The sequence below is a fragment of the Ailuropoda melanoleuca genome, chromosome 9, assembly GCF_002007445.2.
Source record: "Ailuropoda melanoleuca isolate Jingjing chromosome 9, ASM200744v2, whole genome shotgun sequence".
Classification (NCBI taxonomy): Eukaryota; Metazoa; Chordata; class Mammalia; order Carnivora; family Ursidae; genus Ailuropoda; species Ailuropoda melanoleuca.
In genome coordinates this window covers 84458061-84484465 of record NC_048226.1, presented here as the reverse complement: position 1 = coordinate 84484465, position 26405 = coordinate 84458061, and the positions used below count along the sequence as shown (strand labels likewise).

Sequence of the window (26405 nt, the reverse complement as noted above, 5' to 3'; positions counted from 1 at the left end):
ATCATTGAATTTAAAGGAAGGAGCTAAATACGTATGTCATAAAAAGCTTCTGCATTTTCTTTACTGTGTCTTTCTCCTTTTCTCTGTATCACCATTCCTTTACAGAGCATTTTTTTTTTTTAATTCTAAGTAATCGCTATACTCAACACGGGGCTCGAACTCGCAATCCTGAGATCAAGAGTCACATGCTCCTCCAGCTGAGCCAGCCAGGCGCCCCTTTATTTATTTATGTTAAGTAATCCTATACCCAACATGGAGCTCGAACTCACAATCCTGAGATCAGGAGTTTCATGCTCTTCCAACTGAGCCAGCCAGGCGCCCCTTAAAAAACATTCTTGTTGTCTTTCCAAAAGACACATTGTCATTTTCCTTAAAAAATGTTCAGCTGTTCATCTTCTATGTAATATGTTTTTTCTTTACCGCTGTTATTTAACTTAGCCATTATAATGCATGTATTCTGAATAGTGAAAGATGGGAACATTTTTGTGCTTTGCTGGAGGATTATGTAGTAATATCAAAACTTCAGGAACAGAAGTTTTACACTCATGACTGCATTGAGGTCGTGTCAGACAGATGAGGATGTCATTTGATTTTGATGGCCTTCAGAAACTTGATTCTGAAATTTCCTTGAAACCATTTTTTTTTCTGCAAAAATTCTTAGTTCAGGCTGAAATTTCCCTTTCCTTTTGTTCTGTCTACCTTGGAAATTGGGAACCTCCGATTGCTACTCTTCATAATGTTTCCTCAGGGTTTTTTCTCTGTAGTAACAGTTTGTTCTTTGGTGTTGAGGAACAGAGGAAGACTGTTCTCTGTTCCTATTTTAACTTGTAGTCACCCAAGTTTTTAGTGTATATTTAGTAGATTTTATGATTCAAGAGTAATTTGCATGGAAGCAATTGCTTTGGGGGAGGGGGGCTTATCCTAAATCTTTTTCATATTAATTAGTTGCACATGTTAATTAATACTACTAAGATGTTTTATAGTTAACACATACTTCATTTCATATGGGACAGCTCCTTGCACATAGAGCACATGTTCATAATTATTCATGTCTCATTTCAGTTATTTTTTCAGCCTGGTTATTTTTTCAATTTTTTTATAAGGGCTTTGTCGATAGATCGATCTTTTCTGCATAAAATTGCAGCTTACCAGTTCTTGGAAGTACAACTATGTTTTAACCTGTCATTTAGCTACATAATTTTGCTTTTTGTTAAGCTTTGATCAGGAAGACATTTCAGTATCATTGACTTCATTCCCTTTAAATTCTATTACATTCACTATCCCTTCTTCCTCAAATTGTCTTACAATGTTGCCTGAAATTTTTATTTTGAACTTCAGCTGTTCTTTATCTCCTTTCAGAATTGGAAATGTCACACTTTGTAAACTTAACTTTTCCCTAAATGTAGGAATAAGAAGAAAAAAATTCCACTGATGAATGGAGAAGAAGTTGACATGGATCTTTCTGCGATGGAGTAAGTCAGTTACTTGAGTTTAGAGATAGAATATTATATATTCTCATTTGTCTTGTTATGTACATCTAAAAGTATGTAAATGTGTTGAAACTGCTGCTTTTAAAACTTTGAAAGTCCCGAAAAATGCAGTGTTTCTGAGCTATAATGTGCATGTCAGTCACTTGCAGATCTTCTTAAAATGCAGTTTCTGATCTAGTACTTGACTAGTGGGTCCTGATAGTCTATTTCTAGGGAGCTGTCAGATGATAGAGATTCTTCTTGGACAAGACTTTGAGGCTCCCTGTGCTTTCAAAATACAATTTAAATATCACTGTTCTAAATTTTATGTGGTAATATTCTGATTGGCAGTGTTTTATTTTTAAAAATACTGTAGCTCAAACTTTATTTTGCTCATGCATATTGTACCTGTGTATTTTTTTTATAAAACATCTGTAATTTTTTACTAGTTTGGTTGCCAGATATTACTGGTATTTATATACCGTTTATATACTTTTTCCATATCAAGTGCTTTGCCTTTAGTAAGCACCCACTAGTATTTGGTGAATTAAAGTAGTATTTCAGGTAGTGTCCTTTTGACGGTATTGACATAGACTAGATGTTTTAAACTGTGTGAGTTACTTTGACAAGAATGGGAGGATAAATTCATTGATATGCCTCTGAACTATGATTTCAGAACTTGCTATTTGAAAAAGATGATCATGAATCCACATTTAATAAAACAGTATTAAAAATCAGTTAAACGATTTAATTTAGTTAAATAAATTCATTTCTTAGTCCCAGATTGATTCCAAGAAATGATGGCATTTATAGCCATAGTCAGTTAGGCTGTAGGCCATGAAATGAAGAAATTTGATCTCATTCTTTTTATTCATATCACATAATCACACATCAAAATCCCCAAATTAATATTTTCAGATGAAATTTCTTTGTGACAACTGTCTTCTCCTTAGGGATCTTTTAAGCAAGATTAATAAAGATTAGCTATTGTGGGAAAGTTGAAATACATTAAACATAATGAGAATGTTGTCAGTGTGATTAAAAAAATGAATATAGTAAAAGTTCAGGCAGTCTTGAATATTACATAGCGAAGAGAATCTGTTTAATAAATGCTTCATTTTTATTTTATAAATATATAAAATTGAAACAAATTAAAAAGAAAATTTTATTTTCTTTCAGTGCTGATTCCCCCTTGCTGTGGATAAGGATAGACCCAGATATGTCAGTGCTGAGGAAAGTGGAGTTTGAGCAAGCTGATTTCATGTGGCAGTATCAGCTCCGCTATGAGAGAGACGTTGTTGCACAGCAGGAGTCCATTCTGGCCTTGGAGAAGTTCCCTACGCCAGCATCTCGCCTTGCACTCACTGACATATTAGAACAAGAACAGTGTTTCTACCGAGTGAGAATGTCCGCTTGCTTCTGCCTCGCAAAGGTGAGATGATGCATAGTAGAAAGAAAACACAACTAGTGCATATTAAAAAAAAAAAGAAAAGAAAAACCAAAAAAAACTCTGAAAATGAATTAACATTTACCATAGTCTTTAATTTTAGTTGGTAGCTGGTCTCTTGAAAGCTTTTTTCCAAATGTGTTTAGTAAGACTGATTCGAAAGAAAAATGTTTTGATCTGAAAATAGATAATGCGTTAAAAGTTTATAATTGTCAAACCGAAAGTCATATTTTAAATTCAAAGAGGATTGTTCACCATTTTATTGAATTGCCAAACCATACTGTTAAAGAACAGAATGTCTTTGGCGAGAAATCCCTTAGTTTGAGTGCTGGTTTACATTATAGTATAGGAAATCAGTTCATCTTAACTATCCTGCTGTGGTGATTGTTTCAATTTGGTTTGGGTTTAGTAATCAGTATTAGTGATATATAACTGAAAATGATAGGTTCTATAATTTCATATGCTAGAAAAGTTAATTTATTAAGAAAACTAAATATTTTTCTTTAGATGCAAAAAAACTGAAGGTAGAAAAAATGAAAACCAGAAAAATGCAGACAAAAATTTGGCCAGAAATACTGGGTTCCAGGTATTTAAAAAACATCTTGATAATAGGTTCATTCCCATTTGGTGACTCCCCTACCCTCCTCACTGCTAAAACCTATTTGCCCAACATCTCCAAAGATTGTAATCGTTTAGATTCGTTTTGTCTTTAATGGTCACTATTGAGTAGTTGCATTCCTACATCCTACTCAGGTATGTGAGGGACAACATGGTATTCTCTGATAGATGATCTGCTAAGGATATAATTTCATTGCTCCTATAAAGATCTTTGTGATTCTTGCATGCAAAATTCTTAGCAGGTCCATGAAATTATAGACTATTATTTAAAATTGTAAATTCATTCTTTTCAGACATAATTTCTGTATATGTTAAAAATTTCAGTAGCAAGATATGGTTTTTTTTTCCTAAAGCATTCTTGCAGACTTAGACGTTAGCACTGTACTTGGCTTATTTTTCAATTAGGGTAGATTTTAAAACCTTATTTAAAATCCATGGTGCTGATTCTATTTGATAATTTAAAGAATTATATTTTCCTAAATATTTAGAATAGAAGGCTTTTGCAAACATGTTTTCTTAAAACATAAAAGAATGCTCCAACTTAGAAATTATAGAAAATAATTATAAGTATACATAAGAATTTGGGGGGGTGAGTTAATTTTTTTTGGAAATGGTAGTAAAAGGCTAAAATGTTTTAAATTTCTGAGAATTAAAATTGTTGAAAACAAATCTAATTGTATTAATGTATTTTAAGAAGCTGTTTATTTAAAAATATGTTTTCAGTGGTGATGGAAATTACTTAATTCTAATTATTTGCAGATTGCAAATTCAATGGTGAGCACATGGACAGGACCACCAGCCATGAAGTCACTCTTTACTAGAATGTTTTGTTGCAAAACTTGTCCAAACATTGTGAAAACAAACAACTTTATGAGCTTTCAAAGCTATTTTCTACAGAAGGTACAGTTTACTTTCTACTTTGTTACAGTTGTTTGATGCCATTATCTGTGTATCTCAGTTTAACTTGGGGACTACTTAAATAACAGGTGTGTTTACTTTTTTATAAACAGTTTGCCTTTTTCTGTTTTTGGTTCTTCAGAATGTTCCCCGGGGGTGCCTGGTGGCTCAGTTGGTCAGGTGTCTGACTTTGGCTCAGGTCATGATCCCACAGTCCTGGGATCCAGCCCCGAATCAGGCTCTGTGCTCAGCAGGGAGTCTGCTGCTTCCTCTGCCCCTCACCCCGCTAGTGCTCTCTCCCTCTCTCTCTCTCTCTTGCAAATAAATAAATCTTAAAATAAAAATGGTCCCCAAATTTTAATTGATTGTTCATTGAGCTTATGAGCTATATGTAAGTAACTCTCTACCAACATTTATTCTAAAGTAAACAGAAATGGATAATTTGACTTTTTGGTTGGTTACATGTGGATTGGAGTTATGGATGAGTCCTTCTGATAGCAGTCCTTCTAGAATGTGGACAGCCTTTCTGAGACAGATAAGTACAGTACCCACCTCTGGTTTCAGACCTAGCTCTGCTCTCACTAGCAGTTTGTATGAGGACAAGTTTCATAATACTGTAAGCCTCGGGTTACTCAGTTGTAAAATTTATCTTTTTTAAAATCAAATAGATAAGTATGTGAAGTGTTTTTATACTATATTATATAGTACATTTTTTATAAATGATAATATAGAAGTCACAGTGGTGTGATGGTGTCACTGTTTTAAGGGATGTGGGAATGGCAGGATTTTCAGCATTTGGGCAATTTGCAAATCACTTGTAAAATGTTCTGAGTAATATAATAATAATAATAATAACGACAGGGGTGCCTGGGTGGCTCAGTCAGTTAAGCTTCCACCTCTTGGATTTGGCTCAGTTTGTGATCTCAGGGTCATGAAATTGAGCCCTGCATCAGACTTTGTGCTGGGCATGGAGCCTACTTAAGATTCTCTCTCTCTCNTCTCTCTCTCTCTCTCTCTCTCTCTCTCTCTCTCTCTCTCTCTCTCTCTCTCTCTATATATATATATATATATATCCCTCTCTAAAAAAAAAATACCTAATGAAGGCAGAGATCAGATTAAGTAGATCAAACTAGAAAGAAGAGTGATGTTGAAAAAACTAACAAAGACTATTTAATGATTTTGGTGTTGAAGAGTATGAGAAAGACATGTCGAGGATAAAGCAGTGCTAAGAAAGGGACATTCTCAGTTTGTTTTGTATAAAGGAAGAAGAAACTTGAAGCCATGTTTGGCACAGAGAAAGCAATCTGTGGACAGCGAGAGATGAAAAATTCAAGTTAAGAGCAAGTAAATATAAAAAAGAGAAGATGGAGTAAATTCTGAAGATATTAGGTGTGGGTGGGACGTAGTTGGGAGGTTAATTTTAGTAAAGATAAGAACATTCCTTTTTCTGAGGCAGGTAGAAAGCGAATTGGAAGTGGGTGAAATGATAGATGTTGAGGGGGATGTTAGGTAAGGTGAGATTTATATATGGTAGAGGAAGAAGTAAAAGATTACCCAGCAACACTGAGACACCTGCTGAGAGTAGAAGTCGTGATATAATTATAGTGAATTTCATCAGCAGAACAGATTCAGGATGAGCCACATTTGGGGAAAGCCAATATTGGTGTAATCAAAGAAGTCTAGGTGGGATCCTGTCATTTTAAAGAACTGAACATTTTCTAGTACTTGTTGCTCAGCTCTCTGTTGCCATTTCACTAATTCATGGTATGGAAACAAGTTAATTTCTGTGTTGTCTACCCAGTATGGCCCCTTCATTGTGCCATTGTGTGTCTGTATACCTTAGATTGTGTTTCATATTGGGAACTGTGTCTCATTAGTGAGGGGAATGAAATCAGTTTGTAAGTTTTGGTTTGTTTGTTTTTTAAATAAAACAGTAGGCAGTATCAGAATGCAACACATCTTATAAGGATAGGTATAAAAGTGTTCTTGGTTTTATTTTTTAATTAGTGTACATGACATTTGTGTGTGTGTAGATTGGGATGTAAATATATTTCTTACCATGGGTTGTGGTCAAAAAAGTTGGAAAACTAATGCTTGTAGACCAGTTTCTTTCATGTAATACTTTTAGTGCCAGAAAAGAGAGAGAAAAGATGACTCTCTAAGTCAAACTTGAGTTCCAAAAGGGCAGAACAGGCATAGGACAGGTTATTTCTGTGGAAAAGAGCCTTTCCTTCAGTTTTTAGAGCACTAACACTGTCTCTTGTTACACTGTTGCAACATTGACTGTCCTATTGCTTCTGCTCCTTCATGCGAGCAAAGGAGCTACCCTCCTCTTTGTCCTCCAGTTTAGAAGATACTGTTATTTTGAATCAGATGAGAGCATAGTCCAAATCTCCCTGGGTACTGAGGATTGTGATGACTTCATCTGTGGTTCTTTCTTGAGTTTAAATAGCTTGGTTTTGCTGGTAAAGTTTACCACTGCGTGAGTCAGGTTTCCACTTCTTTAGGAAAATTGCCTGTGAAAATCTGGAAAGGGGAAAGTTAGGCTGGATTTTAGATAATTTACCATTTTTCTTTAGGTTGAGAGTGGGGTGGTACTGCGGAATCAGTGTCTCTCAGACTGATGATTGATCTCTTTCCTGTGTGTCACATGGTTCTAGCCACTGTATCATTTAATCCTAAAAATGGCTGTGAGGAAACAAGGCTCTTAAGTAAGCAGCTAGCTAAAATACTCATCTTGGTAGTAGAGTAGGAGAATAGTCTATCTAGTGTTAAAACCCATTCCTTTTCTACTGTAAGACACAGAACTGGGTTTATATAATTTATGTGACATATACTTTACTCCACCGAATGAAGACAAAGGCACACAAGGCTACAAACTGCTCTCTTCTTGGTTTGCTACTCTGTTCTTCTGTTACAATGTTTCACATGTTCTCAGTGAGAAGGGGTGGGAATTAGAGGGGTAGAGGGGTTAAGCTCCATCCAGATACCTTGGTCAGTCCCTAGTAACCCTTTTCTGCAGATACTAAAATGAATTGTAGTAACGAAAGAGGTTATTATATGCGTAAAGTTTTTTGTTTTTTTGGTTTTTTTTGTTTTTGTAGACTATGCCAGTTGCAATGGCTTTATTGAGAGATGTTCACAACCTTTGTCCCAAAGAAGTCTTAACATTCATTTTAGACTTAATCAAGTACAATGACAACAGAAAAAATAAGGTAAGATACTCTAACGAATATGATAAAACTACCTAGTGATATTTTGTTTTTAAAGAAATATTTAGACTGTGAAATCATTGTTGAGTCCATGGTACTTGAAATTTCTAGAGATAGAAATATACAAATATGATTTATTATAGTAACCAGTGGAAAACAACCCAAGATTAGTTGTTGTTTTGTTTTTTAAATTAGTTGTTTTTTAAATGTTCCTCGTACGTGTTGTACTGTGGAAATAGTAGTACATCAGATTTCAGGGAGCCAGCTAAAACTTGTTTTGGTGAAGTCTGACAGCCCAATTGTTTTAATTCCTTTTTTCTTTTACCATGTGATGCACAGAAACCAGTTCCCTCTTGGGAGAATTTGTTCATTAATGAATTTAACTTTTTTTTTGTTTTTTACTGCAATGTGCGTTTATTAATGTATTTAGCACATAGCTATTGAGTGCTATACTTCAAAAATCATTTCATCTTGTGATTCTAACAATCAGCAAATGTTTTTGAGAATATATGCTATGCTAGGTGGTGTTCTGTGTTGAACAGAAAGAGGAGTTGGTAGATGGCATCCAGAATTTCATTTACTCATTAAACATCTATTGAACAATTGCTGTATATCACAGTTTGATTCTGGAGCCTCACAGATTCAACCTAATGGGGAAATCAGACAAGTAAACAGTTAACAGTCATCCATAGTGGAAATATGTATACAGAGTTTTCTAGGGGAATTCAGAGAAAGTAGTGCCTTCCAAAGGGTATAGAGAGAAAAACTGGGTGTAGTTTTGTATACAAGTGGAGACTTTCAAACTGAGTCATAAAGATGAATAGGATTTTCCCAGTGTTATTCCAGAAAGAAGGAACAGAACATATAAAGACACATGTATCCAGTATGGAGGATGAGTCAAATTCACGAACAATTAATGAAGCATCACAACAGTAAAGAAAAAGTGACAAGTATGTTTGTTAAAAAATGGTGATTAATAATGAAAATCAGGAAGAACAATTTTTCCTCAAGTCAGTAGAATAACATTCAAATGACTTAAGCTAAAAAGTGTCCTTAAAAAATTAGTGCTTTAAAAGCACATCATAGTTGATAGACTTTTTCTTTCCATTTTTGAATACTGTTAAATTTTATAAGAGTCTTTCCTTCTAGTCTACTGGTTTGTTTTGACTTTCATTTTATAGTGTTCCTTTCTTCCTCTACACATGAATTTCTTTTATTTGAAGATAAACGTTTAGGATTTCAGATGATATCAAATCAAGATTACATTCAGATGGAATGGGGAAATACTTTGTACATATGTGTTTATGTCAGTTTTCTTGTTTTGGGGAGGTACTTATATAATTTAAATCATGGTAGCCCCAGTACAGTACTTCTACTTTGCAAAGTGATTTCACGTACCTTAATTTCTTTAAACCTTACTTATTCTATAGTTGACAAATGAAAGCAAAACACAGAGGTTGAGAGTCTAAAATTACATGGGAAGTGTAATCTGGGAATTGTGCTGTGAGCTGTCACCACCCATCTATGTGGTGGTCTTTTTAGTATACCATGCTACTTTATATGATGTTGTCATCCATGTCATCATTTATGATTTTGTAAGGTGCATACTGACAGATTAATAAATTTTACACTTCATTATTTTTGCAGAACAACGTAAGACTCAATTTCTTGTAATTTTGAGAAGAAGGCTAATCAGGTGTTATAGTTAGTGGCTGTAAGATTAGCATACGAATCTTGGAAGATATTAAGGATAGAATAAATATAATAATAATAATAATAATAAAAGCTATTTTTTGTGTGTTCCATGGCCTATACCAAAACATGAATAATCTGATTCTCATCAGATGTATGAGATAGATACTATTATCTCAATTTCCATTTGAGGAGATAGAAGCTAATAAAGATTTACTTTAGGGTAATAGGTCACATGTGTAGAAATGCCAAAAAGAAGTTGGGAGTCAGGGGCATCTGGGTGGCTCAGATGGTTAAGCGTCTGCCTTTGGCTCAGGTCATGATCCCAGGACCCTGGGATCCAGCCCCGCATCGGGCTCCTCTGCATGGAGCCCTGCATGGAGCTCCCTGCTCAGCGGGGAGCCTGCTTCTCCTCTCCTTGTACTCCTCCCCCTGCTTGTGCGCTCTCGCTCTCTCTGTCAGATAAGTAAATAAAATCTTAAAAAAAAAAAAAAAAGGTTGGGAGTCATTGAGAAATATTTAAAAATTTTTTAACATCTCATTAATTGGGCAGAGCATGAAATTCAGTACTCTGGATAAGTTAGTTTTCAAGAAGTCTAAAATTTAATCCCTTTTAAGCCTAGTTATTAGCCATTTTATATGATTTTTATACATATATATGTATTTCTAATCGTGTTTATGAAATTTCTGTTTTGTTAATTACAGTGCACAGAACATGGTTAACTATCCCTGATTCCAAAGGATCATTGTTAAAAACATCAGTCAGGCTTTGCTGTAGTACACTGATATTGATGCCTTCAGTTTTTTTTGCTTTGATTTTTGTAGGAATTTTCGCTACACTGAATACCCCCTACTTTACATGTGTTCTGCAAATTATTTCTTTTTCCTTGTCTCTTATAACCTTGAGGTGATCAGACAATCTAGCTTGTTCAGTTAGGATTATAGTAGCTGTGAAAATTGGATGTGGTCTGAGGAATAAATGTTAAATCTTTTGGTTTTCCTACTTCATCCACCCCCTCATCTCATTCTTAATTGCTTAAAGTTCATTCTGTGATCTGAATATTTAGGTCAGAAATAGCAGTTAAGGTAAATGGACTCTTGCTTTGTTGGCAAAGTAGTTATCAGAGGTAACAATGAAGCAATCAGAATATTTGAAGAAAGCCTATTAACATAATTTGAATAATCTCTGAATGGAAAAGGTCTTTCTAAATTGGAAACAAGACTTAGAACCTGGAAAAGAAAGAGTTGATAAATGCCACAATATTAAAACAAAATTAGCCTGACAAATATCCGTGATTGTTTTCTCTGGCTTCAGAGGGAAGGATTAGGACTTAGACACTAATGTTTTAGTGATTAATTTTGCAATCATGAAAACGATTTGAAAACAAAACTTGGTCCATAGTGAACATGTGTGGAGTATTTTTTCTTTGATTTTGTTATTTTGTGCCTTATTTTTTTTCTGCCCATTATCTGAACATCGGCATGCATGGGGATTCTGTCATTGTAACTGTCAGTGTGAGGTTCAACCTCCACCATGGAAGTCACAGGGGGCAGGTGCTCCCCCTCCGTCCCCTGACAGTGTGTGTTGCCATACCATATTCCCATCACTGGTGATAAAATAAATTGCTCCACGTTCAAATTCCCAGGCTAGAGGATCTGATTTGCTGAGTTTAAATCAAGCCACCCTCGATTGCCTTTCAATATAATATATTGCTTCTCTGAGAGTTGACTGGGATATGGATTTAGAAATTGTTTTGAATGGTTGTCCCCTCTCTTTCCTCAGCTCCTCTTGCTAGATCTCTTTTTTGTATGTTATGTCTTCTACACCAGCTCTCTAGTTTCCTTTTTTTTACTTTATATCTTCCTTTTTGCTTAGAATTTCAGGAACTTTTTTCAATTTTATATTCCAATTTAATTTTGATTCTGAATCTCTGTATATTTTTTCTTTTAAAATATGTTATGCAATTGGAAGGCATACCTTTGGTTATTTCTCGGACTATGTTCATGATAGTTTTTGGATTTTCTTCCCCCTTATCAGTTTTCTTTTCCCTGCAAACTCTGTTGACAGGTTGCTTTTTTCCTTTTGTTTGTTCTGGTCTTCCTTTTTTATGTTGATGCTTTCCTCAAATATCTGGTGATCCTTGGTTATAAATTTATATGTGAAAATAGAGCTATATAGCTGATTTCAAGCTCTGTGTTACCAGCAGGATGTGTGGCCTTCCTTTAAGAGGAATCTAGCTAGGTTACTCTTACATGCAGTAAATACTAGTAGAGTAAGCTAATGTATTACTAATTAGTGAGTCACTCTTTTTCCCAATGTACAACTACACAAAAGACATAGTTAAGTAATTATCAGAGAACTTGCTTATGTTTTCAGATAAATTATGTTTTGAAGTTATAAATATTTTATTTTATTAATTTTTGAATACAAGTGTGAGTTTTGTTTCTTCTGATTATTTTTGGCTCAGTTTTCAGATAACTATTATCGTGCTGAAATGATTGATGCCCTTGCCAACTCTGTTACGCCTGCAGTCAGTGTGAATAATGAAGTTCGAACTTTGGACAACTTAAATCCAGATGTGCGACTCATTCTTGAAGAAATCACCAGGTTTTTGAATATGGAAAAACTTCTTCCAAGTTACAGGCACACCATCACTGTCAGGTCTGATGAAAGTTACTTGCTTATATTATAATCATAAGAGAAATTATTGTAATTATAGGAAATCAGGAAATACACTAAAGTAAAAAGAGAAAATTAAAATCCTATATCATTGTAGTATCGACAGATGTATTTTTACTATTTTGGAGAATGGCCTTCTAAATTCTTCCTCTTATAACAAAATATATTTTTAATTGTGTGATATATATCACATATGTAAATTTTTGTATTCTGCTTATATCATAAACACTTTCTCATGTCATCAGAAGTTCTTCATAAACATTATTTTTGATGTTGGCAAAATGTTTTTTATCCCATTTGATATAGTATAAACATCTCTGTATTGTTAAGCTTCTTATTTAGATGACTTCTATCAACTTGTTTGTATATGGCTGTCAAAAACTTCTATTTCTTTAGGAGTTTGCTAAAAAAAAAGTTGATCCAGTGGTTCAGATATCATCAGTTTTCACTTTCCATCCATATTGTTGACTAAATCATTGTAAAAAATTAATGTTACAAAATTAAAAGATTCAAATCACATCAATTTTTCAGTTTGCTGTTACATATTGATTCCTAATGCCTGGGAAACAAGTTTGATTCAAAGAATTTTTATAGAAATATTTAACTGTAAATACTCTTTTCTTAGTTGTTTGAGAGCAATACGAGTGCTTCAGAAGAATGGACATGTGCCAAGTGACCCAGCTCTTTTTAAATCTTATGCAGAGTATGGCCACTTTGTGGACATTAGGATAGCAGCTTTGGAAGCAGTTGTTGATTATACTAAAGGTAATGCTTATATCCTTTTAGAAGAAAGTGTTTACTAAATATTTAAGCCATCTTAGTTATTGGGGTTTCCTATTACAAACAAAATAGATATTTAAATTTTAAATTCTTTGGAAAGAATTTTTGGTAAATGTAGAACTTGTATAAGAATGAGTGAGGAAAAAGAATAAAAATAGAGATATCTTCGGTCTTTCTAAGAAGTCAGCGTATTACTCCATAGCTTTTAATTACATGTTATTAAAACTAGAAGAAGAGTTTTGGGAAATTTCTAACTGAGGACTCAAGAAAACATCTTGTACCTTTCAAAAATTTTTTTATCTGTGAAAGTAGAGTGAGATACGTACACAGGAGCCTCAGTAGGGGGGATTATAATGAAAAGGCTTCATGAAGTTGAAAAAAACATAAAACCAAAAAAATGGCTACGAGAATATTATATATTCAAAACATTTAAAGAAATACGAGGCAGAAAAATAAGGAGATGAAAATATTAAGACTCAGTCAAGAAGAATAGAGCAGGTAGAAGAAAAGCAGTAATCCAAAAAATAATAGAATGCTTTGGAAGAGTAAAATGAAACTTCTTAAGCTAGAGTATGATAAAATTTAAAATGTTAAGGTTAAGGGAAAAAAATGCAAGTTCCTAGGAATATCGGAACTCAGTTATTGTACAGGATAAAAGAATAATGTGGTCTGTGGCCTGTGACTTCGTCAGAATATGAAGAGTTCAAAAGACAGTGAACAAACGGCTAATGTAATGTTTAGGGAAAATTGCGATCCTTTATTCTCTTTTTCGCCAGGTTGTCACTCATGTAGCCCTAAGGATTTAGAAGTACGTCTCCTGTGTAACATTCTTTAAAACAAAATTCCCAAAGAATTTTCAGCTGACCTGGAAGTGAATGAAATAATAACTCAAGATTGATGAAAGTGTGAAGTGAAAGACCTAGTGATGAGTGACTGTGCCTGTAAAGAAAAAAGAACTAACCTTAAATATTTGTTAATAACATTGTTATAAAATTTAATGCAAACTTCAAAAATAATTCTTCTTTTAAAAAAGATTTATTTGAGAGAGAGAGGGAGCATGCACCCCTGGAGGTGGGGGGGGCGGGCAGAGGAAGAGAGCATCTTAAGCAGAGTCCACACTGAGCAGACTCCACACTGGGCAGGGGCGCCATGCAGGCTCGTTCTCCCGACCGTGAGACCATGACCTGAGCCAAAACCAAGAGTCGGAGGCATAACTGACTGCACCACTCAAGCACCCCTCAAAACTAATTCTTTATAATATGCAGGGGTACCTGGGTGGCTCAGTCAGTTGAGCATCTAACTTGGGCTCAAGTTGTGATCTCAGGTTGGGATCAAGGCCCAAGTCAGGCTCCTTGCTCAGCAGGGAGTCTGCTTCCAGTCTCCTTCCCCCATTGTCCCTCCCCTGCTCATGCTCTGTCTCTCTCTCAAATAAATAAAACCTTTAAAAAAATAATATGCAAATATAAGAAATATATAATTTGATTTACTTATAGAATTTCAGATTATCGTGCTAAAATATGGGAAGAACAAAGAAGTTAGAGTATACTTCTGACTATGGAAAGAGGAATGAGTGAGGGAAGTTCTTTAATAGATACTGGTTGATTTTTACATATTAGAGGAAATCTCAAATCTTTTATCATTTTTTTGGGTAAATTTCAATAGAAGTATGTGTGTGTGTAGTCAGAAATTACAAAAGGGTAAGAAAATAGTGTGTATATTATGTATCTTGGACTAAGTTCAGAAAGGACTGTCATTTGTTCTTTTTATTGAGGGTGACAATAATTCTTTCAAGAAATGGTGAAAATCAGACTCCTGTTTTGTTCTGACATTTTATCAATTTGTGACATCTAGATGTCCTTAATTTACCAAATATGCCAGTATTCCCAATCTTCTTTCCCAAGATACATGAATGATGTTTACTGTCACATAAATAGGAAGATTTCATGAATTAGTTTACCTGAAATGAAATAGAATGCTAATATTATGATTTCCAAAAGAATGCTAAGTTAATAAGTATAACTGAGAGGTGCTTCAGTATTATCCTTATATCTGGATAATTAGAAAGTGAAAAAATGGACTATATCAGAAATAAAATTCTGATAAAAAAGCTTTTCAAATCATAAAAGCATAAGGTCTTGAAAAGGTGAGTGGAAATTGCTAATGAGTGATTTTATCCAGGTCATTTATATTTATAGCACTGTGTTATGTTACGTTGAAAAGTTAAGACTGCTCTTTAGTCTTAAGTGAAACAAACCAGTTGGGTAAAAACAGTATTTCATATTGTATACGATAATATAGTTGAGATACCAATAGTTGAGATAACCAATGGGTATCACATTTTCCTATTAATTTAAGATTTAAGCATCTAGAAACACAATTTTATTTAAATATAGTTTGTCCATTTAGAGTTACTCATCTTTAATTTAGGGCTCTTTATAAATTCTAATTTGCTTTATGTTCTATTTGTCATTGATTTGAGCATTAGTGAAAAATAGGCACTTGGCCCTGTTTTATGTTTTGGCTATATGGAGCACAATACCAGTGAAGTTTTTAAAGTGGCCTAATCCATAAAAAATGTAAGTTACCAACAGCCTTCAACTCTGATTTGAAATAGAGCTAAGGCATAGCCCTAAATATAAGTGTAAATCTCTCCTTGTCACTCATTATTTCATTTGTTATAGTTAAAAACATATATTTCTTTATTTTTATTTTCAGTGGACAGGAGTTATGAAGAACTGCAGTGGCTGCTTAATATGATTCAGAATGACCCTGTACCCTATGTAAGGTTAGTTTTTGTGCTATGTTTTGATTTTGCAAGTCCTAAAGTAAACTGAATAATTTTGGAAAATTATACATGGAACAAGTTTTTATTATTTTTAAAAATAGAGGAATATGTTATACATTTATTAATGTCCTTTTTAAGATGCTTTTTAAAAAATTAAGTATGCTGGGGCACCTGGGTAGCTCAGTCAGTTAAGCATCTGCCTTGGGCTCAGGTGATGATCTCAAGGTCCTGGGATCGAGCCCCATGCATCAGACTCCCTGCTCAGTGGGGAGTCTGCTTCTCCCTTTCCCTCTGCCCCACCCCCAGCTTGTACATTCGTGCATGCACTCTCTCTTTTTCTCTCTCTAATAAATAAATCTTTTAAAAAATTGTGTATGCCTTTGGAAAGACATTTTAAAAAATACATTGTTAATAAGCAAAGTTTATTCCCTGCAATTTTATGTACAACTTCTATTGTAACTTAAAGAAAAGCTTATATAACAATTTGTAGTGTACATGGGACATCCCTTATATATCCAAATTTCTAATATCTGTATGGATTGATTCAGTCTATTTTAAAAGTCATGGAGAGAAGTGTCTTGGTGTATCCCATTTGTTCTTTTCTATCTCCTAAAAAAAGATCTCAATTTTTAATCCATAAACTTAGGATTTAAAAAGTGTAATGTAAGATTTAAAATTTAGAAAGTAAAGAAAAATTGAAGAAAGTCCCAGTCCTGACTTAGTTTTCGTTTTTGTATTTCTTCTAGTCTTCATTTCCTTCTTCACTTCTGTTGTTTCCTTTTGCAAAGTAGGATGTTCATAGTGTATTTGAATAGGTTTAAATTTTTGACCTTTAACTGTCTTCCTTTCTTTGTATATATGAGACACTTAAAGTTTTGTTCATTTGTTTTAGGATTATGACTTTGTAAAATAAAATTTGAATTGTGGGAAGTAACTTCTAGTCATGCCTGCTAGAAACAAGAACATAAACCTAGAGACATTAATTGTCTTACTCAGCTTTACACATAAGTTGGCGGATAGTTGTTTTCTTCTAAAAAGGCATACAGGCAAACTGCTCTCTAACCTTACTGAAATGCATCTGGGCATGAGGAGTCCACATTAAGAGATTACAGTTCCCTAATAGAGACATTGTCTTTGACTACCGGTAGTTTCTCAGGTTGGTTGTAGCAGTGAGTTCTTGGTGAAGTGACCTTTTTTTTTTAGTGTTTTATGTCTGTCTGTCTGTCTTTCAGCTCTAACCATTTCAGTGTTTTTTTATCTTTATTTTTTTTTTAAAGATTTTATTTATTAGAGAGAGGGCAGAGCAAGAGAGAGAGAGAGCATGAGTAGGGTGAGAGGCAGAGAGAGAAGGATAAGCAGACACCCCACTGAGCAGGGAGCCCATTGCGGGGCTCGATCACAGGACCCTGAGATCATGACCTGAGCCAAAGGTAGGCAGTTAACCGACTGAGCCACCCAGGTGCCCCCATTTCAGTGTTTTAAATGATGCCTATTATAAGCATATCTTTGTACAAAGTTTTGCTGTTAATATTTCATAGTTCTTGATTTGTGATCTAAATTGTATTTTAAATAATTTTTCTTTGTGATTGATGTGTACTAAAGGTGAGGTTGACATGGATGAAAATCTCATAATCATCCATTCTAAGGTACATATTCAGATAAAAGAGGCAGGAAACCAGCTTCATAACTCTTACCTGACAAAGTTCATGAATTTGAAAGTTTATAAGATCCTACTGGTAGCAAGTAGGAACAGAAATTATAAATACAGTATGAACAAAGTGTATCATGTATTCATTTATGTTTTCAGTTCACAACATCAGAACTAACATTAAGTCATGTATTTCTGAGACATGGAACTGTGTTTTGAAGACCATTTTAGAAGATTGTAATACTATATAATAACTGAAGTTTCTATATTAAATTATATACTGTACAGTCTAAATGATTGTTTTTGAAATTCTGTTGCGGAACTGTTAATAACATTTAAATTTCAAGAGCACTGTTATTTATAATCTGAACTGAAAATTTATTTAAAGATATAGTTCATGATTATATTTGACATTTTTCTTCTTAATTGATGTGATTCATTTATATCTTCAGTAGGGAACCTCTTCTTCTGTACTTAATAACATCTAACCCATAGTTCATCTTCAAAAATCTTTAATGTTAATCATCAGAGGATAGAAGTGTTACTACATAACAGTTAATGGATGTGTGTATTTCTTAGTATCTTGGTACATCTGTCCATATTTTTGTGTTTCTTCTTTGTTTTTAATACTTTGAATAGGAACTCTGTCCTTTTCTCTTTGTTCCCATCATTACTCTTTCTCCCTTTTTCTTTTCTTTCTTTCTTTTAGGTATAATTGACATATAACATTATGTTTTAGGTGTACAACACAGTGACTCAGTATTAGTATATATTGGGAAATTGTCGCCATGAAAAGTTCAGTTAAAATCCATCACCATACATAGTTGCACACTTTTTTTCTTATGATGAGAACTTTTAAGATATACTCTCTTAATAACTTTCAAATATGCAACACAGTATTATTAACTATTGTCACCATGTTGTACATCACATCCCTATGACCTGTAATTGTAGTTTTGTATTCTTTGACCTGCCTCACCGATTTTGCCCCTCTTCCCCCTACAAACACCAGTCTTTTCTATTACTTTTTCTTTAACTCATTAAGTAACTACAATACAGATCTGCCATATTCTGCTTTATTGATTGGATAGAATTCTTAGTCTTAAAAGATGGTAAACGTTGGTATCTGTCTTAAAATCAGTGGCATTACTCTCCTACCCCAAACACAAGCATTTTATTTTTATGGCCCTTGGTTAATTTTTAAATTCCTAATGATAAATGGTCTTCAGTGAGAACTGAATTTTTTTTTAAGATATATTTATATATTTGAGAGAGAGACAGAGAGGGAGTTGGGGGAGGGTCGGGGGAAGAGAATCACCAAGCAGACTCCCTGCTGAGTGTGGAGACTGATGCAGGGCTCATTCTCAGGACCCGTGAGGTCATGACCTGAGCTGAAACCAAGAGTTGGACGCTCAACCGACTAAGCCACCCAGGCGCCCCAGTAAGACTTAAATTTTAAAAATATATGTTGATTTTCTCTTTCTGTGTTTATTATTATATATATCGGAATTATTGCTTTTGGTAGAGTTAGATAAAGTTCTGAAGAATTTTAGGGTGAAACCTTAAAGTCTGGAGGAAAAAAAACCCCAAATTACCTGCACTTATTCCTTGATGCTTTAGAGTTAAACTTGAAAATTATTTCTGCAGGATGCTTCCTTGATTCCCTGTACTAGATCCCTGAAGTCATAGTCGCCCATAAAAATCCTACAATTGTTCTATACTTAAGTAAAGAAATACCTCCTATATATAAGTATTAATTTTATAGCTGAAACTATTTGATTATCTTTGTCTCCCCCACGGGAATGTAAGTTCCAAAAAGACAGGGACCGTGTTTCCCATTGTCACTGTATGTCTGAACATAGCATGGTGCCTTATATATAGTTGGTTCAATACATGTGAAATGAGTGATTGGGTGCAGTTTTTTTTCTTTTTCCTCTGATCATATGCATGGCTTTTTTCCTAATCATATGTATGTTTAACTTCCTTCATATATTAAAGAGAAGTGATTTTACCTCTATGTTGACAACTGTATACAGAAAAAAGCTTTAAGGTGTTTATTTTGAAATGTTGAGGAAGTTCTCAGCTTTTCATGTTGGCTTGATGTTTTAAATATAGTAATAGGCTTGTCCACTTTATTTGTATAGTTTTCTCTCAATAGAAGATTTTCAGATTATACATTAGTTTTTTGTTAAGGTATCTTGAGAATTTAAAGAACATAAATGCACTTTAGTTAACCTGTATAATCACCTGACCGATTACTAACACTTTTTTTCATGAAGTTTGCTGTTCGTTTTACATGTCTGATAAGATAGAGAAATAATCTAAAAAAGGAAAAAAAAATCTAGGTGCATAGTTTTTAAATAAATAATTAAATCTAGGTGTCTTATTTTTTAACTAAAATGAAATTTACATTTTTGAAAATTAAAGTTTCCTTTTAGTAGACATAACTTTTTTCTTTTTCTTTTTTTCAAGATTTTATTTAAATTCAAGTTAGTTAACATATAATATAGTATTGATTTCAGGGGTAGAATTTAGTGATTCATCCCTGGGCATGACTTTTTTTAATACTCATGTAAATTTGGAAAAATGAAAAATCATATTAAGAAGAAAACTTAAAATAGCCTATAATTATTTTAACCAGAAACATTGAATATTTTTATTGCTTTCCAGTCATTTTTATCCATGAATATACTTTTTATATTGATAGGAAGAACTATTAATTATATTCTTTAAAATAGAGTTGTTTTAAAGATGACATGGAATTATATTCTGGTTTTGGAAGGAAGCATACATATGATTACAGTGTATCAGTCCCTCAAGAGACAGACATACATCCTGTGCTTTTTCTCATGAGAGATTTTGAGCATGTTTCTGGTTTTGATTTGAATTTCGTATTGATCGTGATTGGCAATAGGTTGGACTGGCCCACCAAGAAAGTTCTCAACTGTTTAGGGAAATAATATGATGTTTTCCCTGCTGTGAACAGCAGCAAACCTATAAACTTATGACTTTCTCAGGATTTGCTTTAGGTCTGTTCCAGTTGTCTGAAGCATATGCTTATTCCGAATTTTTATGTTTAATCTCTGTAAAATTAAGCATGAGCTTCTCATTGTCTTCTCTTAAACTTTATGTCCTCCGAGTATCACTTTGGGTGTTTAGTCATTTGTAAATATTTCTTTGTAAAATCCTTTCTTCTATCATCTGAACTTTAGAGAAAAACTAAATTTTTGAAGAAATGTTTAATTTGATAATAGTAATACATGTACTGATCATTATTTCTCTTTTAGTGATCATTTCAAAGATATCCTCTGTTCACTCTTTACAGTTCATTAGCACAGTTCTAAAGAGTTTGTAATGATCTGAGTAAATACCATAAAGTTTTGTTAGTTGGGCCCTACCACTTCGGTATTTGGGGTAACTGGGAAAGCAGCCAAATAGAAACTTAAATTTTCTTCTTAATGCAAACTAAAAGTATAGCAACATTAACATGCTCTAAAGAACAAACTCATCCATATTGTTAAAGATTGTTTACCTGTAATAGTGATCTATTCTTACAGATAGATTTTGAGGTCCTTAAGGACAGGAATTGTGTTTATTTATAAGGGTACGAAAATATGCATATGAAATATCCATGAAGATCGGTATCCTCTTTCATAGTCCCTATCTGTAAATTGCATCTATAACTCCATTTCACTTTTTCTTCTCATTGCTTTTCAGTAGTCTTTTATACAGTCTTAAAATATCAAAGCACAAGAGGATATTAAAGTAAGAGTCCACTTCTTTCACTTTCACAGACATAAAATTGAAGCCAAAAGGGGTTAAATATCTTAATCTGCAACCTAGTAGTTCCACTTTCCTCCCATCTCTTTTTCAAGTACAAATCCAGTTTGCTGCCTTACCACCAAAAATTAAATAGAAAAACTACCTTGGGTTCACCTTTAAGATTTTGCTAATCTCATTTGTAATTACAACCTAAGTTTCTTCTCCATATCCAAGCATTCCATTACTCTGTGGTCTTGAATCTCTTAGGCCTGGGCTTGGTTCTTATCCCTACACTAAATGTTAGACTACTGCCATAGCTCCCTTGTTTTTTCTTTTGTTTCTCTGTCTTCTTTCTCTGGTGTCTCCTACTCATAGCATTGGACATTTTCAGATTTTGTTTTGGTGAGATTGCCCTATTTTTAGAAGACTCCAGAAGTGTTAAGGTAGCCTCTCACAGGAGATAACTCCCAGTAGCAGACTTTAACTGTTACCCAACATGAGGATACGTTTACTAATTAACTGCTCTAAACTTCAGCTCATTTTGAGGAAACCTTTTTTTTTTTTTTTTGGTCTCCATATTTTAAATGCTTCTGCACGTTTCCATGCTTTACAAATATACTATAATAATGAAGCTTGTATTCATTTTATTACCTCAGTGTAGATTTCTTCTTGGTCCATATGTAATTTTTTTTTTGCCCCATTTTAAGATTTTTGTATTTACTGACCAGTCTTTCTTTAAAAATTTTTCCAAGGAGAATAAAATATTCATTTTAGAAATATAATGGGAAGGGTTGGTTAGGAATACATAGAGTCAGGTTTTAAAGGACCTCCTCATACACTATGGTAAATTTAGAAAGAACAAACCCACCAGAATCTTTCTAGTGAAAAAACAATAGTAAATATTTAAGATGTGTGAAATAATGTCTTTTGAAGTTAAACACAAAGATAAATCTAAGAAAAGATAAAATAGGAAGGAGATACTACAGATAATTTTCAAATGTTTTTATTTCATGGTCAGCAAAAGTTTGATTTTTCTTTATCTGTCAGACATAAGATTCTAAACATGTTGACGAAGAACCCACCATTTACTAAGAACATGGAGTCTCCATTATGCAATGAAGCCTTGGTAGATCAACTTTGGAAACTTATGAATTCTGGTAAGAATTAAAAAAAAAATTTATTATTGGAGTATTTTCATTTTACAACAAGTTTTCAGTACTTAAAAAACTATGGTTAATTTTTTTATCTTTTTTTTTTTAAGAAGGATACTTAATCACATCTGCCTTCACAGTGGTGAGCGTGGTGACATTGACTAAGGATATATTCACTCCCTTTGCCTCACAAGGTGGTTGAGGAAACAAAAATATTAATTTATGTGGAAGTATCCCACATGTCTAAGGAGCTATAAATATAGACCTGCAAAGTATTAACTTGTTATTTTTATTTCAGAAGATTACAAAGAGTTGAAAAATGTCTTCTCATCTGTTTTCCCTCACTACCTAGTGGCCTTTCCCAGGGCACAGTTTGCATTCACTGTATTTGGATGAGGTCAAGAGGCAGGATAGCCTAGGCTCCGGAACCAGCTGGATGAGGGTCTGGTCCCAGCTGAATGATTTATGAGGTGTGACTTGTCTAAGCCTGTGTATCTCCGTTATGAAATGGAGATGACGATGCTGCCTGCCTCTGCAAACTGAAAATTTAGTGAGTTACTATCTGTAAAGCACAGTATCTAGTTCATATTAAATGCCCAAAATGTTGTTAAACTAACAGACTAATGATATCATTATGCTTCTAATCTCTCTGAGCTGTTTGTAGTTCCTTTTTTGTAGGTCGTTTATTTTTATTTAATTGAATTTTTGGTCTTTTCCAGTTGTATATATTTTTAAAAAATTTACCTTATGGCTCTGATGTGTTGAAATGTAATGCTGGTTTTGGTTTAAAATTCAATTAAAAGGTGAATTTATTTTACTTAAAGATAAACTATGCCAGGTAGATAGATGGTGAGAGAGCAGTTGTTATTCATTCCAATATGTATGTTACTTTATCTGCTCTCTAGAATATTAGAAAATAACTTGTCCTGCTTGTTTCATTGGTGGCCACTTCACTAAATCATAACTAAATACCAAGTTCTGGTTCTTTTAAAAAAATTATTTTATTTACTGGCATTGTGTTGTTAAGTAATTGTATAACTCTGTCCCTCAATTTCATAATCATAGCGCAACACCCCAAGTAAAAGCACCATAGCAGGTATTAAATTGAAATATAGTAATATGGCCCTTGTCCTCAAAGTATTCAGAAAACAACACATAAACCGGTTTCTACTGATAAAGCTTAAATTATTTTTCTAATGGTTTCCCTAATCCCTAGAAGAATGTTTGCTGCTGTTTACATAATGTTTTATATTTTGCTACTTGTGGTACCTTGAAGGATGTTATGATTACTGTCATTTAGATCCGGGGGATAAATACACAAGTTCAGGAACTTGTAAAGGATCATTTATTAGTTAAAATGTGACACAAACTATCCTGTGTTGAATATATTCTTAACAAGAATGCATGATTCCATGACTGGGATGGATTATAACTTTGAATAAGCATAATGAAATACAAAAAATCTCATCACTTCTAGGGAAGATTTCTTGAACGGAATAAATATGTGTTTAAGATTAATGGAACAATTTCTGTAAGACATTTGAAACCCATTGGAAAGTTGTGGTTATATAAATTCAAGCTCTGATGTTTTAGTATTTAATTTTGGTAGTGTTCAGTATAAAGTACAGTTGTTGCTTTGATTTGGAATTCTCTATGGCAGTTCTCTAAACAAAACAGATCTGTAGTTGTAAACAATTTATTGCTCAGCTCTTCAGAGTTATAAATAAATGGAAGCAGTATGAACAGTGGGAGTGGCATGAATAGTTGGGAATAGTGTCTTGTTTTGCTTTGTTTTTTTAACGTTATCAGAGGACATTGGACATTAGGGGAGATTTGTTGGAGGATTGCTCATTTCCCTTCCACTCCTGAACCTTTGGGATACATGAATGAATCAGATCTAAGAAATCCCTTTTTTTTTGGTTCAATTTTTTTTTTTTTTTTTTTTTTTTAGGTTTTATTTTTTAAGTAATCTCTATTCCCAGTGCAAGGCTCAAACTCACATTCCCAAGATGAAGGATCCTATGCTCCACCAACTGAGCCAGCCAGGCTCCCCATAATTTTTAAAGTTTCTTTTTAAAAATGATGTTAATATAATCATGTTACAGTTTTATCTGAACCAAAACAGAAAATATATAATTTTATTATATCCCCACTATTAACATATAAGTATATTTGGCCTTTAGGGGGAAAATACATAGTTGTAGTTGAAATGAAAGTATTAAAACAGCATTTTATCATGATAATTTTTCACATTGCTATATATCTTCTTACTTGTGATTGTTTTGAAGAAATGGTAGTGAGAATTGGCTTATAACAAAAGGAGCTAGAACATCATCTAAGTCCCTAGATCCTACTGAACTCTGCCCCGCACTCCCCATTGGGACTCCTTGGTCATCTGGTCATTTGAGATAAACATTGTCTTGATTTACATATGCAGAACAAATAAACTGTAGACAGTAGGGATTTAATTATATTAATTTATTTCCATCCTATTCCAAAGTGGATTTGAGATGTGTTGACTTTGCATAGTTATAAAATTTGTTGAACCCGTTTGAAATAGTATAGAGAGACAGTATCATAGCAGTTAAGAAAAGATCATCTTAGGTGGTCCTCAGGTGCTTTTGAAGAATCATTTGCTTAGTTGGTTTCAGAAACTTCTCAATAAGAGAGTAATTGTGGTAGGATGCATAGCGTTAGGATTTCAAAAATTGAAATTAGTTTGGGAGTAAGACAAATGAACTAATTATGAAATTATATTCATGTTCTTTTAAAATTAAAAATCATTAATGAATATTAATAATAGTCTTTTTAGAAAAATACTAAGGGTATTTAGAGCTGAAAGGTAAAGAAACTAGCGGCTCTTGGAAACTGAGTCATCCTAATGGCTATATAGCAGAAGGAAAGTTCCCAGATTTCTACCATTGAGATCCCAGGACTGCCTGGTCTCTTCTCTCTGCCTGGTGTGTTAGGTTAGCTCCACTCAACCTTAAGTTCTGGGTTGCTACTCTGGCATCATCCCAACAGTTTTTGTTTTGAAAACACACATATACACAGCTATATATGTACATATCCATACAGACATTAGATATCTTACCCCATTCCTTAGTTTAATTTTCCCACATAACTTTTTCTTCCCAACATTTTGTTTTTAAAAGTTTCAAAGCTTAGAAAAATTTTAAGAACAATGCAGTGAATGACCATGTATTTTCATCTTGGTTCCCTAGTTGTTAACTTATTACCATATTTCTTTCTTTTCCCTCCCTTTCTTTGTGTATACATACCTCTTTCTTTTTTCCTGAATTGTTTGAAAGTAAGTTACATCATGATACTCTCCCCAAAATACTTTAGTATATATTCTTAAGAATAAGGACATCCTCCTACATATCCTCAGTGTCAACATGCCGTACTCCAGTATATAGCTCATATCCACATTTCCTTGGTTGTCCGCCAAAATGTTGTTGTAGTTCCCATATAGCTTTTAAAGAATAATGCTCCTCAGAAGGAATAAACATCTTTAAAGAGAAACCTCTTTCACATTATATGGTCTTTGTCCCTAGTTGCTTAAGAATCTTAAATAAATAGGTTTATTTTTAATTAGAAGTATCTCATTGTTTATGGGCAGTTCTTTTTATTTTTATTTATTTATTTTTTTAAAGATTTTATTTATTTATGTGACAGAGAGACAGCCAGCGAGAGAGGGAACACAGCAGGGGAGAGGGAGAGGAAGAAGCAGGCTCCCAGCCGAGGAGCCCGATGTGGGACTCGATCCCGGAATGCCGGGATCACGCCCTGAGCCGAAGGCAGATGCTTAACGACTGCGCTACCCAGGCGCCTCTATGGGCAGTTCTTTTTAAAGCTTCAACTATTTATTTATTCACCATTTACTTCTTGAGCACCTCCAATATGCCACTATACTCTGTTTTGTGTGTATAGGAATTTAATACAAATAGATAGTTGCTGAAATTAAGAGAAGAGCAATGTACTTTAACAACCTGAAGAATAGAACCACGAACCCTGTCTGGAACGGCAGAATGTTTGTGGGGTGGTGACATTTGAGCTAGCTCTTAAGGAATGGAAGTGTTTGCCACAGGAGAAAGACATTTTAGGTAAGAGAATTACATAAGAAAGCCTCAAGTTCTGAAAGGGTGTTTGACAAATAGTGTTATCTGGAAAAATAGTTTAGGATGCAAAAGTGAAAGTCCCTCAGGAGTTTGCATTTTATCCTATATACAATGGGGAACCCTTGGAGTTATGACCTGGCTCT

General features: G+C 33.8%; 1 protein-coding gene across 3 annotated transcripts in view; it reads left to right on the top strand.

Moving 5' to 3' along the window:
- The window catches only part of TAF2 (TATA-box binding protein associated factor 2), a 90976-nt gene that overhangs the window by 43267 nt on the left and 21304 nt on the right, over positions 1-26405 (top strand). For all 3 annotated transcript variants that reach the window (XM_034668556.1, XM_034668558.1, XM_034668557.1), the window contains exons 15-22: positions 1407-1472; positions 2649-2901; positions 4294-4434; positions 7536-7646; positions 11804-11997; positions 12641-12780; positions 15511-15580; positions 22038-22147. In XM_034668556.1, coding sequence (XP_034524447.1) covers positions 1407-1472; positions 2649-2901; positions 4294-4434; positions 7536-7646; positions 11804-11997; positions 12641-12780; positions 15511-15580; positions 22038-22147 — 1085 coding nt within the window. The remainder of the gene's footprint in view (positions 1-1406; positions 1473-2648; positions 2902-4293; positions 4435-7535; positions 7647-11803; positions 11998-12640; positions 12781-15510; positions 15581-22037; positions 22148-26405) is intronic.